Consider the following 15,315-nt stretch of genomic DNA (forward strand, 5'->3'; position numbering starts at 1 on the left):
ACATGGTTTTAGAACATCTGTTAACGTATGTGATGGTGTCTCATTTTTTGGTGTCTTCATAACATACGTTAACAATATGCACTTTGAACATAAATTATTGAGAAGACTGAGAACTTCCATGCTAGGAAACACTTCATTTCCATGTAGTTCTAAGGTACTCTATCTAACTAGTTGATGAAATTTGTCATTGAGCCAGTGGCTAAGTTCTATAACTCCAAATTCCTGTTGTGTTGTTAATGTATGTTATGGTGTCCTAAATGATCAGCCTCATTAACTTACAATGGAATGTGATAAGAACTTCAATTTTTTTTGTGTCATAAGATATCATTTGACATTGCTCATATATATTCCCCTTCACTTTAATAAAGAAGGGGCTATGTTTATAGACAACTGTAGGACACCGAGTAACATACGTTAACATCATCACTTGTCCTTTTTATTTGCCTCAAATCCACCTTTCTTAATACTGTATTATCTTTTAACATTACTAATTGTGTTCGACATTCACCGGAGAACCAGAATCAGCACTCAAATAGATACCTTTGTGTAATTCATTTTTGAACATGCATGTCACACTTTAGTAACCCAGTATCAAATAATGACATAAATAAGAAATAAAACGAAATACCATAACATCATGTAACTATTCCTTGGAGTGAGTTTATTTACATGTTCAGTACCAAGCAAGTTTATTTATCCAGATCATTTTGGTTTTGTAAACCTTATCTTTGACTATTTCACAAATTGCTTTGTAAGCTGGAAATGAAGTATCAACTGCCTTTAATACATTATTATTATTATTATTATTATTATGATTATTATTATGATTATTATTATGATTATTATTATGATTATTATTATGATTACTATTATGATTATTATTATTGTTATCATTCTAATAATGATTATTTTAATTTTATTTTTATTATGATTATTATTATTATTTTTGCAGGTTGATGAATATCCTATACAGAGAGCTACTATAGATTCAGCCGTATCGTTTACTCCTGGTAGACTGATTGTTGGGGCAGCCAGTAAGTGGAATATTTCAAGATGCCTTTGGCTATCCAAATAGAATACAAAGAGATGTCATCGTTTTAATTCTTTTGTTGTTATGCATTGTTTCTTTTATTTGTTTTTTTTATTGCCCCATTTTTCAAAATTCATCATAGTGTATACATAATAATAAGAAGACTGATGTCAGAATAGCTGATATATTAACAACTACTTAAGCAGCAAATGTGACCTTTCATTAGGGCCCCTCCCTGTAAAGGTCCGACATGTCAAATATTTATTCTCCTTTGATATGGTCTGGTCTGTAAATTTTAATTTACAAACCCAAGTGTTTCCCTGCTTGGACAAGTACCTGTGACTTAGTCCCCTAGTTTCGTGTTTAGACAAGTTTGTCTTTCCTACTTGAACAATTAGATGTTCTCTCAAATTTTTTGCTTGAAAGCCAAGTATTTCTGCTTAACAATTTTCAAGTATTTCTTGTATAGATAAGTTTTGCTTAGTTCTTTATAAAGGCAAGTATGTTGTACTAATGATATGGAGGACAAAACCTTTTGGTAAATCAACCATTTTATGGTTGTTTTTTCTTTTCTTTTCTTTTCTTTCAGTCAATGGAGGCCAGAATTTCCAGGGCTGTATATCCAGGGTACATTTCAACAGCAGCTCTGTTAATATATCTCCCATAAAGCTCTATTTTGATGCAAATAAACCAAGTGAAATGAGAGGTCAAGGTATCATCACACAGTCACAGTGCCGTGTTCACAACATACCCCCGCCGTTATTGTCTAAAGAACCCCCTGTGTACTCCCCTACTGACCCCCCTCCTACAGAAACAGTGCCAGATGCAGGCTCAGTGCTGGCCCCTGGAGACAAGGCTACAATTGCAGGTAAGTCTGTTAAACAATCTTTTTCTTGGTTTCTTTTGCAACTGGTACTATACCCAATTAAATGGCTTACAAATACATTTTGAATTTGTTGTGTTTATATGTTATAGGTTAAAAACATATGGCTTAAAATGCCTTGTGATCTTAACCTGATTAATTAGTTTTAAAAGAAATGAGAATGTGTCAAGCCTTTTTAAAATCTATTAATTGTTGTAAAATCAATGATGAAACTGGAAGGAAAGAGTGTATATGAAAAAGTAATCAGTGTTGATGGTAACATGAATAGATTGCAATTGTTTTAAGGTTGAGAACGACTCTCAAATTGCCATTTGAGTACATTCTTTCAGTAAGCACCCGTGCCCTCATTCTGCTCGAGCCCCCCTCCCCCCCCCCCACATACTCCACGACCAAAGCTTTGGCTAAGCTTATTTTGCTTTGCCATCCACTTCAAGAATTCTGATATATATGTTTCGAAAAAAAAAGTGAGATGCTTTTGAATTTTAACCGAGGATGCAAGGTTCATGGTTGCACCCTCTGTATTCATCTGGAATCTTACTGATAGCAGAGGCGGACCAGACATAAATTGCTGCTGGCTCACTGATTTTAGTAGTCGGCACAGAGTCCTTGTAACAAGCAACACAATCGTCGTAGCGGCCGAAGCTAGCACCTTTGATTTGTGGCCAACAGGAAATTGACACGGTGAGGCATCTAAATGTTAAGTCACCTTGGACCTATCGGGACTGCCATTTCGGAGCCAGTAATTCAGTGGTCAACTCCGCCCAGAGTGACAGTAAAGTATTATGAGGCTGGAAAAAACCCAAGAACTCTGAATGGTAACACGTTGTTGGTCTGTGATACTTCTTCAAAGTCTATGATTTCTAAGGAATACTTATTTCATTCATTTATTCGTGTATCTATTTAATTTTTTTTCTTTTCTGTTTCTTTCTACAGTTGTCATCATTTTACTTCTATTGGCTTTCATTGTATTAGTATTCCTCATCACAACGTACATGCACAGACACAAAGGTAAGAGTATTTATTTTACAGGGGTTTTTTTTGGGGGGGGGGGGTTGCACCGTGATGAAATTTTGACACATCAATTTCATTTCGAACTGAATCACACAGAGTTAAACTTGACTTGTTTTGATCGTAATGTCCATTTCAAAATCTATCTATCAAATATAAACAAGCATGCTACTTTGTGGTACTGTCTAACTGTTTTCCTGTGTTTGTGTAAATTTCATATCTGAACACGTACTTCTTAAAAGTAACCCCCACTTTTTCCAAAAGATTATTATGAAAGGATTGGCATGAACACAAAGTTGTTAGGTGTAAAACAGTGTATAATTAGATCAACGTTATCTCTCTTTTGAAATAGATTAGAAAAACACTCCATATTTCATGATAGACTAGTGTGCAACCTTCTTTCACAAAACTTGTTTCTAGTTTGACGTGTGAATTTCTTTCTTTCAAATTTTTGATTACAAAACTTTTAATACCTACTACACACCCAACTCACCTAGTTCTTCCTCCATGCTATTAATTGAAATTTGAAAATTCCCTATCTGCCTCTAGCCTTCCCCTCCCCCTCCCCCTCCCCCTCCCCTTCCTTTCTCCACCACATGTATGATTTCCTTTTTCACTTTTGAAGTGTATCTATATTGTAGCATGTAAAGGGTGTGTCCAATAGCATGATCTTTTAGTTGTACGTGTTTGTAATGGATTTGTCGTTTGTTTGTTTTTGGCTTCGCTTCAAAATCTCCTCATATGGTTTCCCTACCCTCGCATCATCCCTCTTGATAAAAGAGAAAGGTGGCTTAACTATAGAATGGGCTACATTCCTGCTTGCTTTGAGGAAAAAAAGAGTCATGGCTTTATCACAGTTTTCATTATTTGGCTGTTTAGGAAACAGACCCCTCACAAAAGTAATGAAAATTAATTAAGAAAATGGAAAAAGTGCTGGCCAAACTTGAACTCTCCTAAAGGTTTGACCTAATTTATTGTCTATTTTTATTTTTTTATTTTTTACCTATTTACTCATCTGTGACTGTTTCTTGTGGTTTTTCACTCAATGCATTTGTATGTTCTATTTTTCCTCCCTCCGTAAAATTATCTCTACTCACAGGTGAACAGATGCCACCTCCTCCAAAGATAAGGTTTGTGATTTTAATTAGTAGTTGGTTAATTCAGAGATGGATTCAATTATAATCTGAAAAAAAAGCATTCTGCCTACAACTATAAAAAGCTTCACCTCTACCAGAGAATGAAACAGAAAAACAAAAGAAAAATTATATCAATGAAAGAAAGATAGTACTAAACTTTAGAAAGCAAAATCATAATCTAATCATTAAACAAAAAAAGCAAAGAGGTGTTCAGCTGGAAATCCTTTTCCTTTTTGTTTATTTGACGACTTTAATGTTTTATCAAGAGAGAAGGTTTTCTGCCCTGACATGGTGAAGAATAACAAACAACCATGACAATCAGGCTGGTCGTTAATGGACCTTATCACTAAGCCATTCCAATTGTACAGTTTGGTGTTCCATATCTCTTCAGGAAAACATCAAAATGACCATTGTTTCGTAAAGGTGTAAAGCCATCGAAATGGCATACATTATCCACTCCTAAACTGAACTTTCTAATCAATTATTACATATATATAAATATATATATATATACATATACATTAAAATTGTAAACTGCCATTACCCAGTATCCTAGCTTTACAAAGTCGACCTTCACTTCACTCCTGCGCTTTCCATTTTTCCATGGGTTGTATCTTCAAAGAAAGATCGTTCAGTTACACGCACCTTCAACCATAAAGACATTTCGCTTTCTGCTTTATTGTATCACAAACATACTCAATGGTTCTCTTCCATGCATCGTCATCGGATAAATCAGCGAGTGCTCTGCTTTTTACCCTTCCTCTTCCAAAGGAGGTGTCAGAGAGTGTTCTAAAAAGTACAAGCAAGTTATAAGTAGGCAGGATAATCAAAAAGGGTTGAATCCATCTCGACCTCAGAAGTTTCTGGTTGGTGATGGTATCTATTCTATATTACATTTCTCAAGTGATACACATTGCATTTGAATAAAGCAAAGTGTTTACAAGATTAATCGTCACCTTTCATTTCCCAATCTTTTTCTTCTTCTTCTTCTCACTTCTTCATTCTTTGGTGTTTTCTTTTCGGATGTTTCTCCATCATCATCACCCACAAAGAAATGTTTTACAAAATGTTACTTGCTGTTTACAAAGTTTTGTGTGCTATCTAAAATTATTGCCAATATATGAAACCATTCTTGTTTTCTTTGTCAACTAATATGTGACATTGTTTGAATTTTGCCGATGTAGGGTCACTGAAAACCTGGCTAAGGACATTTTTTATTTCCCCCAAGAAGGACTTGACGTTCAAACTTTATATGAATATGTCATTGACCAATCAAACCAAATGTACATTTCTGTAACCCTTTTGGAAACAGAAACAAAGCATGAAATTAGTACAAAATTAATTGAAGATAAAGGTCTGGATATAAAGTCAAGATATTTTCTAAACATCTCCAAAATATTTCAAACAAATTTAAGCTTATTGAGCTCACCGCTAGATCTTAAAGATCAAATAGTGTTGACTTTATATAGCCAAGAGTATTGCATGGTATTAATTTGACAGAACACTGATTTTCCAATTTCCAGCAGATTTTTTGTTGTTGCATCGATTCTGTTTTATATTTCTAATTTGGTTACTATTTATTAATATTGTTCGTATACTAAAGTTCCCTAACGATGCAGTTCATGCTTGCATGTAACTATCATATCAAAATGATGTAAAAGTTAATAATTTTTAAACATTTCTGATTACAGCTTATTAACTTGAGGAATCAAGTTTCCATTTTCAAAATGTTACTAAAATTCCAAAGATTTGACAATTCTTGAATTTCAGCTTAGTTGTGACTAACCATAATAATCTAACAATGTGTCTTGGTGACAGTCTTTTATTATCATTTTTCTTCTGGGGGAAAGGTGGTGTGTGGGGGGGGGTTGTGTTTTGGGCATTATTGAATAAAACTATTCCATGAGATGTTGATATTTAAGTTTTTGTGGTAAACCAGCCAGGAAGGTAGAGGGTTTCATATTGGTAGACAATATTTAGATGTGATGGAGCGTTCGGAAATGCTACTTGTGTTAGTGACCGCTGCTGTGGAAATTGGTCATAGATCTGTGAGTGATGGATGTGGTTCAACTTCTGCTGAAAATTAACAGCAAAGTTGTGAACTTGTGATGCATATAATATCTGTAAACCAGAAGAGTGTCCAATGATGTGACCCTCAATTCTGAATTCACCCTTGTGGTGCATGGTGGAAACAGCATGTTGGTAACGGGCACTCGGGCAGGTATGAAAGTAAATGTTTAACCCAGGTATGGTTTCCAGTGATAAAAATGGAAATTATTTTATCCTTTCTCAAAGAAGTATTAATTTTAGCCTTGTTACCCTTCTTCAAGAGTACATTTCACTAAAAGTAAATAACTTATTTAATTATTTTTTATCTTTTTTAATATTTTTGCTACACTTTATGTTTATTTTGAAGCAGCTTCTTTTTTTATATTAATAAGTTGATAATTTTTGTCAGTTTTGCAAAGCCTACCTTGTGTTACTGGATAGCTTTTAATATCAAAGCCTGTTTAAATATCAACGAAAAGTCAATTGAAAACGGCAGCAAAAATCTGAAAGAGAAGGTTTAGTATGTAAAATTGGATTTTAAATATTGATCCCTTGGTTACAGATGGAGTTGAGGGGGTACATCATTAATGTAAAATAAAGAGCTATTGTGGTTCCATTTTTGCTACCTTTGTCTCTTTGAGTCAGTGCTTTGACTTTGAATAGACACCGTTTACAAAACTGTGAAAGTAACTTATACCAACCCTGGGAATAATCTTGTGTTCAGAATTTGTCTCTTATAAATTTTCTATGATTCATGTGTGCACAAACCTGCCGTACATACACCTTCATATTTATACAGCAATTTGACCATATTGCATAGCAGTTTACAATGCAAAACCGGAAAAATGATTCCTGCAACTTCAGTCAATACTCTGGTGAGGCGGGGGGGGGGGGGGGTGCAGCATATAATGAAAATGGAAGCATTTGTTGGTAATGTTTTTACTTTTCATTCTCCTTTTATTTATTTTGTTTGCAGGGGACTACATTACTAACGAAGCCAGAGGCTGCGAATTTGCTCAAGATCCCGACATGGCCCTGATGCTCTCCGACCCAAGACACTGTTCCAAGAAGAAGGAGTATTACTTTTAACATGGTAGGCTCACACAGACGGGGGAATCTACCAACCAAATGTGCCGCTGAGAGAAGAGAGGTGAACTGAACGTAGCCGAGAGGAGACTATGCCCACGCCAACCGGACATGGTGTAGTTAAACCGGACACGGTGTAGTTAAACCGGACACGGTGTAGTTAAACCGCACACGGTGTAGTTAAACTGCACACGGCGAAGTTTATAGTTCAAGGAACCTGCAGCTTTTTGAGGCCATGGAAGAATATGGTTAGGACACAGAAGAACAGAATTGTTTGAAGTTACAGCAGCTCATTGTAGAAGATGGGTATTAGTGAAAGATTGATGCAGGGAGAAACGGTTAGAGGATTAAAGATACACACCGGTTAGAGGATAATTAGATAGAAAGGTTAGAGGATAAGGTACACAATACCTGGACTGGAGGCTGAAGGATTTATTGGATGATCCAAGGATTAATCGGATGATCCAAGGATTAATCGGATACTAAGTGGACCAAGAACAGAATCATTCTCCAGTTAGATCTTTGATGCTCTTAGATAATCTACAACAGATAATTGAGAAGTATTTCATGTTAATATTTTGATATACTGATTCATATATATGCAGCATTTGGAAGGTAAACTATGTTTGGTCTTTGGGTGGGGTAGGAAATGGACCTTGCAAAAAGGATAAAGGGTATGATATATATATTAGCTAGTTGAGTTTATTTTGTGGTAGAAACTGGATTGAATCCAATGCATGTTAACTTTAATATGGACTAGAATTGCTGCAAGGAAATAAAACTTTGTTTGGTGCTTAAGTATTAAAGTGATGTGATGATGGGTACATTTTAATCTACAGTTTCAGCTATTTAATACTCATTTTTCAATTCACTCCTAAGAATATTGCTGCCTTTATATTTAATGATCAAGTCTTGATTCTTGCAGATATTTTGAGAAACATTTAAGACCCCCCCCCAGCCCCAAGGTCCACTTTTCATACTTCTCTTGGATTGCAGTTACTACCTATTTCTCCTCTTCATTTTTAGATCATTTAGAATGTTTTTGCATATTTGTAATACATTTATCCATACTCAGCTACATACACAGTGGTATCATTCATAATGCCATCTCTGAAATGCAAAAGAAATTTTGCTGTTCCATTCTACAATTTATTGAAATTTTACCTTAATTATATCTTTGTGTTAAACAAATAATACTTTTCTCCTACAATGTGACCAATAAGTTGATAAATTACCTTTATGGTGTAACTGGTTGGTGTTCCGGTGTAACTGGTGTTCAGGTGTAAACTGCTCTGTGACTTCAAAGCAGCATATGCTCACCCGTTTTGCCTCCGTCTACACTAACCTATCCCCACAAAGTGTTCTTCTTTGAACATATGGAAAACCGAAACAAAAGCAAGTCCGTTTGACTTTTTGCTTTCAGTCAATGTTTTATTAAAGAAACTTGAAAAGTAATTCTTTTTCTAATGACAAACCTTTTTAAACTGTGCACAAGTTTGTGAGGGCAAAGGGTGTTTGAAGAGCTTTAAAGAAATAACAATGTTGAACGAATATATTTTTACCTATATTATTTTTTACTAAGGTTCCTAGTTACGCAAGTGATATATTGAATTCAAGACTCAGTCCCGTAGGGTTGAAGAAGAACGCTGCCCTGAAGTTGGATAGATAGTTGAATGATTTTAAGAGTAATTCTTCTGTACATAACTCTTATATAGAACGTTTTATGCCAATTTCAACAATAGTGACACTGCTAGCTACTTCTAAATACTTTAAGCTCTGTAACATTTAATCTTTGCTCTGTACCTGTTCATCTAACAGTACCTTCAGTTTGTAAATATTCAATTTGTATTTGGATATAGTAGTAACTATAAAGTGTATTCAGAACTGTTTTTATCAAATTTCAGGACATGTAAAAACTATTTTTTATTTACTTATATATATATTTGCCAAATAAGACTGGTGTTTTTGTCATTCCAAAGGAAAGTATAGCTTTTTTTTGGTGTACAAAGTAGTTGTTATTTGATAAATTTTACTTCTGTCCAATATCCCCCCTCCCCCTTCTACCTTCCCCCAGGTGTATATTCATGTGGATTTGTATGAATAAAAAACAACAGTTACATTGTTGTGCATTCACATTCTGCTTGTGGGTAGATGTCGCAATGTAGTTCACTGATATTTTATTTTATTAGAAGTGGTTGTGAGTATGTTATCATTTAATGTATGCCATCTTTTGTCCGTACGTCGCCATATTTTGTCCAGAATTTGCCTGCCACATCTTTTTCCCCCCTTAAATTAACTGGACAAAGAATATCTACCATTGCTGTGAGTCCACAGCTAGTGTAACATAACAATTTTTCCGTAGAAAATCCATCCCTCAACACGTATCATGTTTTTCATCATCTACCGTCTGCTTGGTTGCGTACCACCTATTGTTAAATACTGCCATCTATTTTGTGCATGCTTTTTGTCTGTGTAACTGCCAGTCTGTTTGTGTAAATGCAGCTCAGTACTGCTGAATTTTATACTTAAGACATTTGTAAAGACAGACAAAATGGTGAAATGCAGTGAGTGATAATTTAGGCCAACTTGATTCTATCATCACATTAATGAAAAATGGACATGAAAGATCATCAATATAGCCAGCCCTCCCCCCTCCCCTCCAAAGAAGATTCCAGAAAGTGAGATAACAATCACCCATACTAAAACATCGACCAGCATTTATACTGCCACTCTAATAATAGTCTAACAAAATCCTCAAGACAGTAATATGGAGAACCAGAAACCTTTAAAAAACTTAAGCAAATTTCAGTGTGTTTAAATTTGGCACCAAAAACTGATGACCATTAAGGGATAAAATTCAAATCAGTACAATATGTCATCCATTATATGATGTTCTTACCACAGTTTTCATTACAAGGTTTTTTTACTACTGTATGGGTTAACATGGTGATAGATATATATGATATACCTACAAAGATATACAGGGACTCTGACACAAGCACCAGAGTGGATTGGGGGAGGGGGGAGGGCAAGGAATTGGACCAATGTATAGTGGAGGTGATATTGACCACAAGACCACATGAAAATTTCTATGAGCATTATCAGGGACCATGTTCCCCTCCTCCCTCCCTCCCCTGGTGTTGGGGGGGCAGGGCCCTGCATAGATACATCTATAGTTTAGACTTCTTGTTTTGCAATACCCGCTGAATCTTTCAATTGCTTATCTTTCAACGTGAGTGCTTACTATATAGATAACACTGTGCAATTTATGCTAAATAAAAGTAATTTTAACTGTTTGCCGTGACAGTAACATACATGCAATACCAGGTACCTGTACCTGCTCTTTTAGCCTTTTTCTTCCCCTTCTCATTTACTGAAAGGTTTTCACAACTTGCTTTGGAAATCTGAATCAAATCATGAGTGAGGAGGTGTATAAATTGAAATAAGATCAGGTTACGATATAGATTCTTACTTTACAGATATTTCCTCTACTTTTAATACTTAAAGAGGCTCTTTATTGATTTTAGACCAAGACACACAGCTAGAAGTTTATGTTTGTCTCTTTGTTGTTTGTTTGTGTTTTTTTTTTCTTGTCAGTTTTATATCAATCAGAAACATATAACAAACAGTGATCAGTCTTTGGATTTGGGGATATGGATTTTGGCAAGAATGTTTGTGGTAATATCTAGTTGATATGGAACGCAGTACTGCATGTCTGTTTCTGTCATGTTTGCTAGAATACCGAAATCCTCGGTGAGCTGAAAGCGGAAGGAATCTCTTTCCCGGTAGACCGATGAATTAACTTAGGCACTTCTGTTTCTAGAATGTTTTCTTTTTCTTTGTTTTCAAATGTATTCTTTCTTTTTTCTGAATTTTATAGCTTTCAAGTTTGATAGTCCATGTTTCTTAATTATGCAAGACTCAATATATAAAACAGCTTGACAGTTTGTACAAAAAGAATAAGTAAAATGAAAACTAATAATCAGAATCACCTTATTTTTTTCCTCCATAGAATATACTTTGATGTATTTAACTTATTAAGTTACCAGAAAACATCTAGTTTGTATCATTCTGGTGGAAGATTTTTTTTGAGGGGTTTTATTTAGTTTCTAAGAAAGTGGGATGGACAGGAAGTTTTGCATCAGTTTAATGATGTCTTCATAACCATATATGTATTTTTTTTTTTATCATATGTAATGTCTATGCAGGAAAGAATGAATATACACAGCTGTCATACTTCAATGGTCATTATAAAATGAGGGCGCTCTGCTGGAACGTGAACTTTGATGATATCTGGAATTAGATGTTATTTTGCTAAGTACAATATATCTGATTTGGCTTTCAAAGAACATTACTGGTAGAAGTGCAACATGTTTCCCCAACATTTATCTTCAGTTCATTAAATACAATTTTGATTTCATATCATATAGCAACAGGTTTTAATATAATTTGTAAACAGAGGAAAACTCGCCACAGAATTTTATCCAGAAGGTTAATCAACATTTGTTTATTTAGGGTATAGGCTATGGATGTTTACACCATCTTATTTTAATGTTACTTAGCGTCTCAATATTTTGTTTTCCTCTTCTAGGTTTGGTGGTAGGATTTTATTGTTATTCGTGTTAACATTTGTTTGAATATATAAAAATGCAGCACAAATTATGTAAACTCAGTTTTCCTTTCTTTCCTCTTCATTCTTATTCTTATTACGTCGGCTGTTTATTTCATCTTGATTCAAGACGTTTTCAGATTTGTTAGTAGATACCATCGCTAGGAGTATACAGGTTCAAATGCAATTTGTGTGATGACACAGTTAGGCTACCGTAGATTATTACAATCGTCAATGAACAGCTGTGTATATGATATTCTGCCTGTCTGTGTATAGTGATAGTGTCAGTATGTTATCTCATTCACAACTGACCCACATGGAGACCATTTAAGGTATTGACTCCGTAGTACGCCGTCTGTTTAATTAAACACGTGATCTAATTCACTGACTGTACCACGGTTAATCTAGAACGTGCCACATGTATGGTAATTGAATATGAACTAACATGTATAGTTCCCGTTGTAGCACGTTAGCATACAGGATATCAAAATCTAGGTTACATACTGTACCGCTGTGCTAAGACAGGGTGGTGAAGGGAGGGGCAGCTAGGGTAACGTTAGCAGTAAATACATTATACACAGTGGCGATTTCAAATTGGAGGGGGGACAGGGGATCCAAATTTCTCCCTATATGGACTGACTGTAGGCCAATAAAACAAAATTACGAATGAATGATATGGCGGTGGGTTCGCTGAATTCCATTTCCATGGAGGGGGTGCGGTCTTCCACCAGACAAAAATTAGAAGTCAAACGGTCTATTCGGAGGCATATTTAGACTATAAATTAGGTAGTCAATACAGTTTTAAGGCGCAAAGTTGTGCCAATAAATACTTTAAAGTTTTGTAACAAACAAATCAGCGACTGGCCGTAACCCTACCCCCCCCCCCCCCCATCTGCATCAGTAAGCCTACTCTAAAATATTCTTCTCAATTTGAAGCAGACGGCATGCAGGTGTACGTTGGACGTGATGTATAAATAAAGGCAATTGTAAATTTAAGTTCAGGCTCGGTACAGTTTACAGTACGCAAGGGTTGAGTTAATGATCTAGTACCAAGTCCCAACGAGAGCATCCATAAACCACCTAAAATATCAGTAGTCTGACAGAACGAACTCGGGATGCCGGACAAGGTATCACAAGTGTTGAAACCGCTGGGATGTTAATGGATTGAATTGCTACAGACTACATTCTACACTATACAGACCACGGAATTAAATATATACTAACGTCTGTATCATCAAGGAGGTAATCATTGAGGATCTTCCAATTTGCCAGATGCTTAATTAGAACAGCTGGAATAGTTGAAATTTCAAATTTTCACACGTTTTAATGTAATTATTTAAATATTTAATAAAGTAGATGACTTAGTCGAATGTAGAGAATAAAGTGTAAGTGTAAAAACTTCATAGTTCAAAAGTAGACTTTCAGCAAAATCCGTTTGCCATCGTCAATACTTTTTAAGAATTAAACCAGATCAATTCAATGCTTTGGACATGCTTCCATAGATGCGAATTCCATGCCAGGTCGGATCACGAATGATTTCATCACTGCGGAACGCAAACTTATTTTTGTGATGTGTGCACCTATACGACAAGTAGAGCCGAGAAACCGGTATATGATCAATTTGCAATAGGTCAATGGGATAGGGAGGGGGTGGGGGTGTTTCCAAGGATTAAAACCTAAAGGTGTATATATAATATGCTACAAAGTTAAAAAATGGTCAACCATGTTCAGGTTTCAACAATCGCCTTACTGACATTGTAACAGTATACTTACCACACTGTGATATATGTGAATTGTCTATTTCAACTTCAATCTTTAATGCATCAATTTGGAGAGCCGTATGAAACTTTTGAAAACTTATAAGCGTTAGCGTATAAATTTGATGCCAACACTAACAAACTGTAAGGGAGAGACGAAGGGGTGGGGGGGGGCTTGGGCGGTAAAAGGTACTGACCCATGGATTTACGTCAGTCATATTATTCCTGAAGTTTAGCATACTACGGTGGTGACAGGAAAGATGAAAATATTTAGACACAAATGTCTTTGGTATTTTGTAGACAATGTTTTCTTCCTTTTTTCTGTTTTTTCTTGTTTTGTTTTTGACAATGAGAATTTTGTAAAGCGTGAACATTTCTGTAGACGGCGGTAAAACTGCTTGTTTAAACTTTTATGTGGGTGACCATTATTTTACATTCTAGCATATTTGGGGCACTGTACTGAGAAACTGCTCGGATGTGAGGCAAAACACAAAAGAATAGAACGACTACTGGCAAACGAACGGAGTATTGGTTCCTGTCTGCAAGGCTGTAGCATTCTGTAGCATTCTACGAAGCTAGGTAGAATAAAGCAATGACACGGCTTACGATAAGAGACTAGCCTAACAGGGAGTGGACTTTCATTGGATCGATTGGTCGTAGTTCATGCTATGAACTAAGTATTAACTGTCGATAATGTAATAACCTCAAGGAAAAGTAGTTGACATTGATTAGCTCCCCTTCCCCTTTACCCCCCACTCTCCCCCTCATCGATCCTCTTCTCTTCTTCTCTCCTCTATGTCCGAGAGAGAATTAAGAGCTTTATCCAGTGGCGTAGGAAGGTACTTTTGAGTGGAGGGGGGGCTGAAGACTGATGGCCGGCCTGGGGGAGGGGTCTAAGGGGAGGGGGTGTCCCCCTCCCCTTTGGAATTTTTTTGCATTTCCAGGTGGCCTTAGATGCAATTTGGTGCAATATAGCTAACTTCAACACCCACTCCATTTTGCAAATAATTTGCATTTTCACCTGGCCTTAGATGCAATTTGGTGCTCCAAATGAGATTTTTTTTCTGCCAAAATGTTCTGAGTAAAATGACGAATGTTGTTATCATTTATTGAGAAATGAAAAAGGGGTTTTCTGACTTGCGAAGCGGGGGGGGGGCGGAATGATACTTCCGCCCCCCATATTTTTCACTGGGGGGCTGGCGCCCCCCGGTTCCTACGCCCTTGGCTTTATCTCTCTACCGTACCATCTTTCCTGAATTTACTTCTACATCTATAAGAGAAGATGGATGAGGATAATTAGATAAGCGTTTAGTCGCATAGATCGAGGGTTCGGAAGAAGAGTTAAGTGGGGGGGGGGGGTGTGTGAATATAGATCTATTCTTGTTTTCGAACCAGACTATTTGACTACTTAGTGGAACGTGCAGTCATTCCCATCCCAGTCCCATCCTTCCCCCTCACAATGGTGTCTACTCATCTCACTTATGGTTGATGTTACACTCATATAAAGCGAACCTTCTTCTGTAACAATTTTGCTTAGAGTGTAATTGTATAACAACTCCATTATAAAATTTAAGGCATAAATAAGGCTTTGCTTTTTAGTTTTATTTCTTATTCAAATTTAAACGATTACCAAGCTCAATTAAGTATCTTATCCTTTACATAAACAGCAAAACCAAGTAGCCCTAGATTCCTTTATCACCCCTGCACCAGCCCCCCCCCCCCCCCCCTCCCACACCCCAACCCCCTCCGCCCAACTT

General features: G+C 36.1%; 1 protein-coding gene across 2 annotated transcripts in view; it reads left to right on the top strand.

The window, feature by feature from the left end:
• Positions 1–11,840, top strand: part of LOC139966384 (contactin-associated protein-like 2) — a 78,798-nt gene extending 66,958 nt beyond the window's left edge. Inside the window, exons 21-25 of one of the 2 annotated variants that reach the window (XM_071969324.1) lie at positions 953–1,034; positions 1,620–1,898; positions 2,847–2,921; positions 4,021–4,051; positions 7,083–11,840. In XM_071969324.1, coding sequence (XP_071825425.1) covers positions 953–1,034; positions 1,620–1,898; positions 2,847–2,921; positions 4,021–4,051; positions 7,083–7,098 — 483 coding nt within the window. In that variant the 3' untranslated portion in view covers positions 7,099–11,840. The remainder of the gene's footprint in view (positions 1–952; positions 1,035–1,619; positions 1,899–2,846; positions 2,922–4,020; positions 4,052–7,082) is intronic. The other variant, XM_071969323.1, reaches the window with a different exon arrangement.
• Positions 11,841–15,315: the final 3,475 nt, after the last annotated feature.

This window comes from Apostichopus japonicus, chromosome 4, assembly GCF_037975245.1.
Source record: "Apostichopus japonicus isolate 1M-3 chromosome 4, ASM3797524v1, whole genome shotgun sequence".
Taxonomy (NCBI): domain Eukaryota; kingdom Metazoa; phylum Echinodermata; class Holothuroidea; order Aspidochirotida; family Stichopodidae; genus Apostichopus; species Apostichopus japonicus.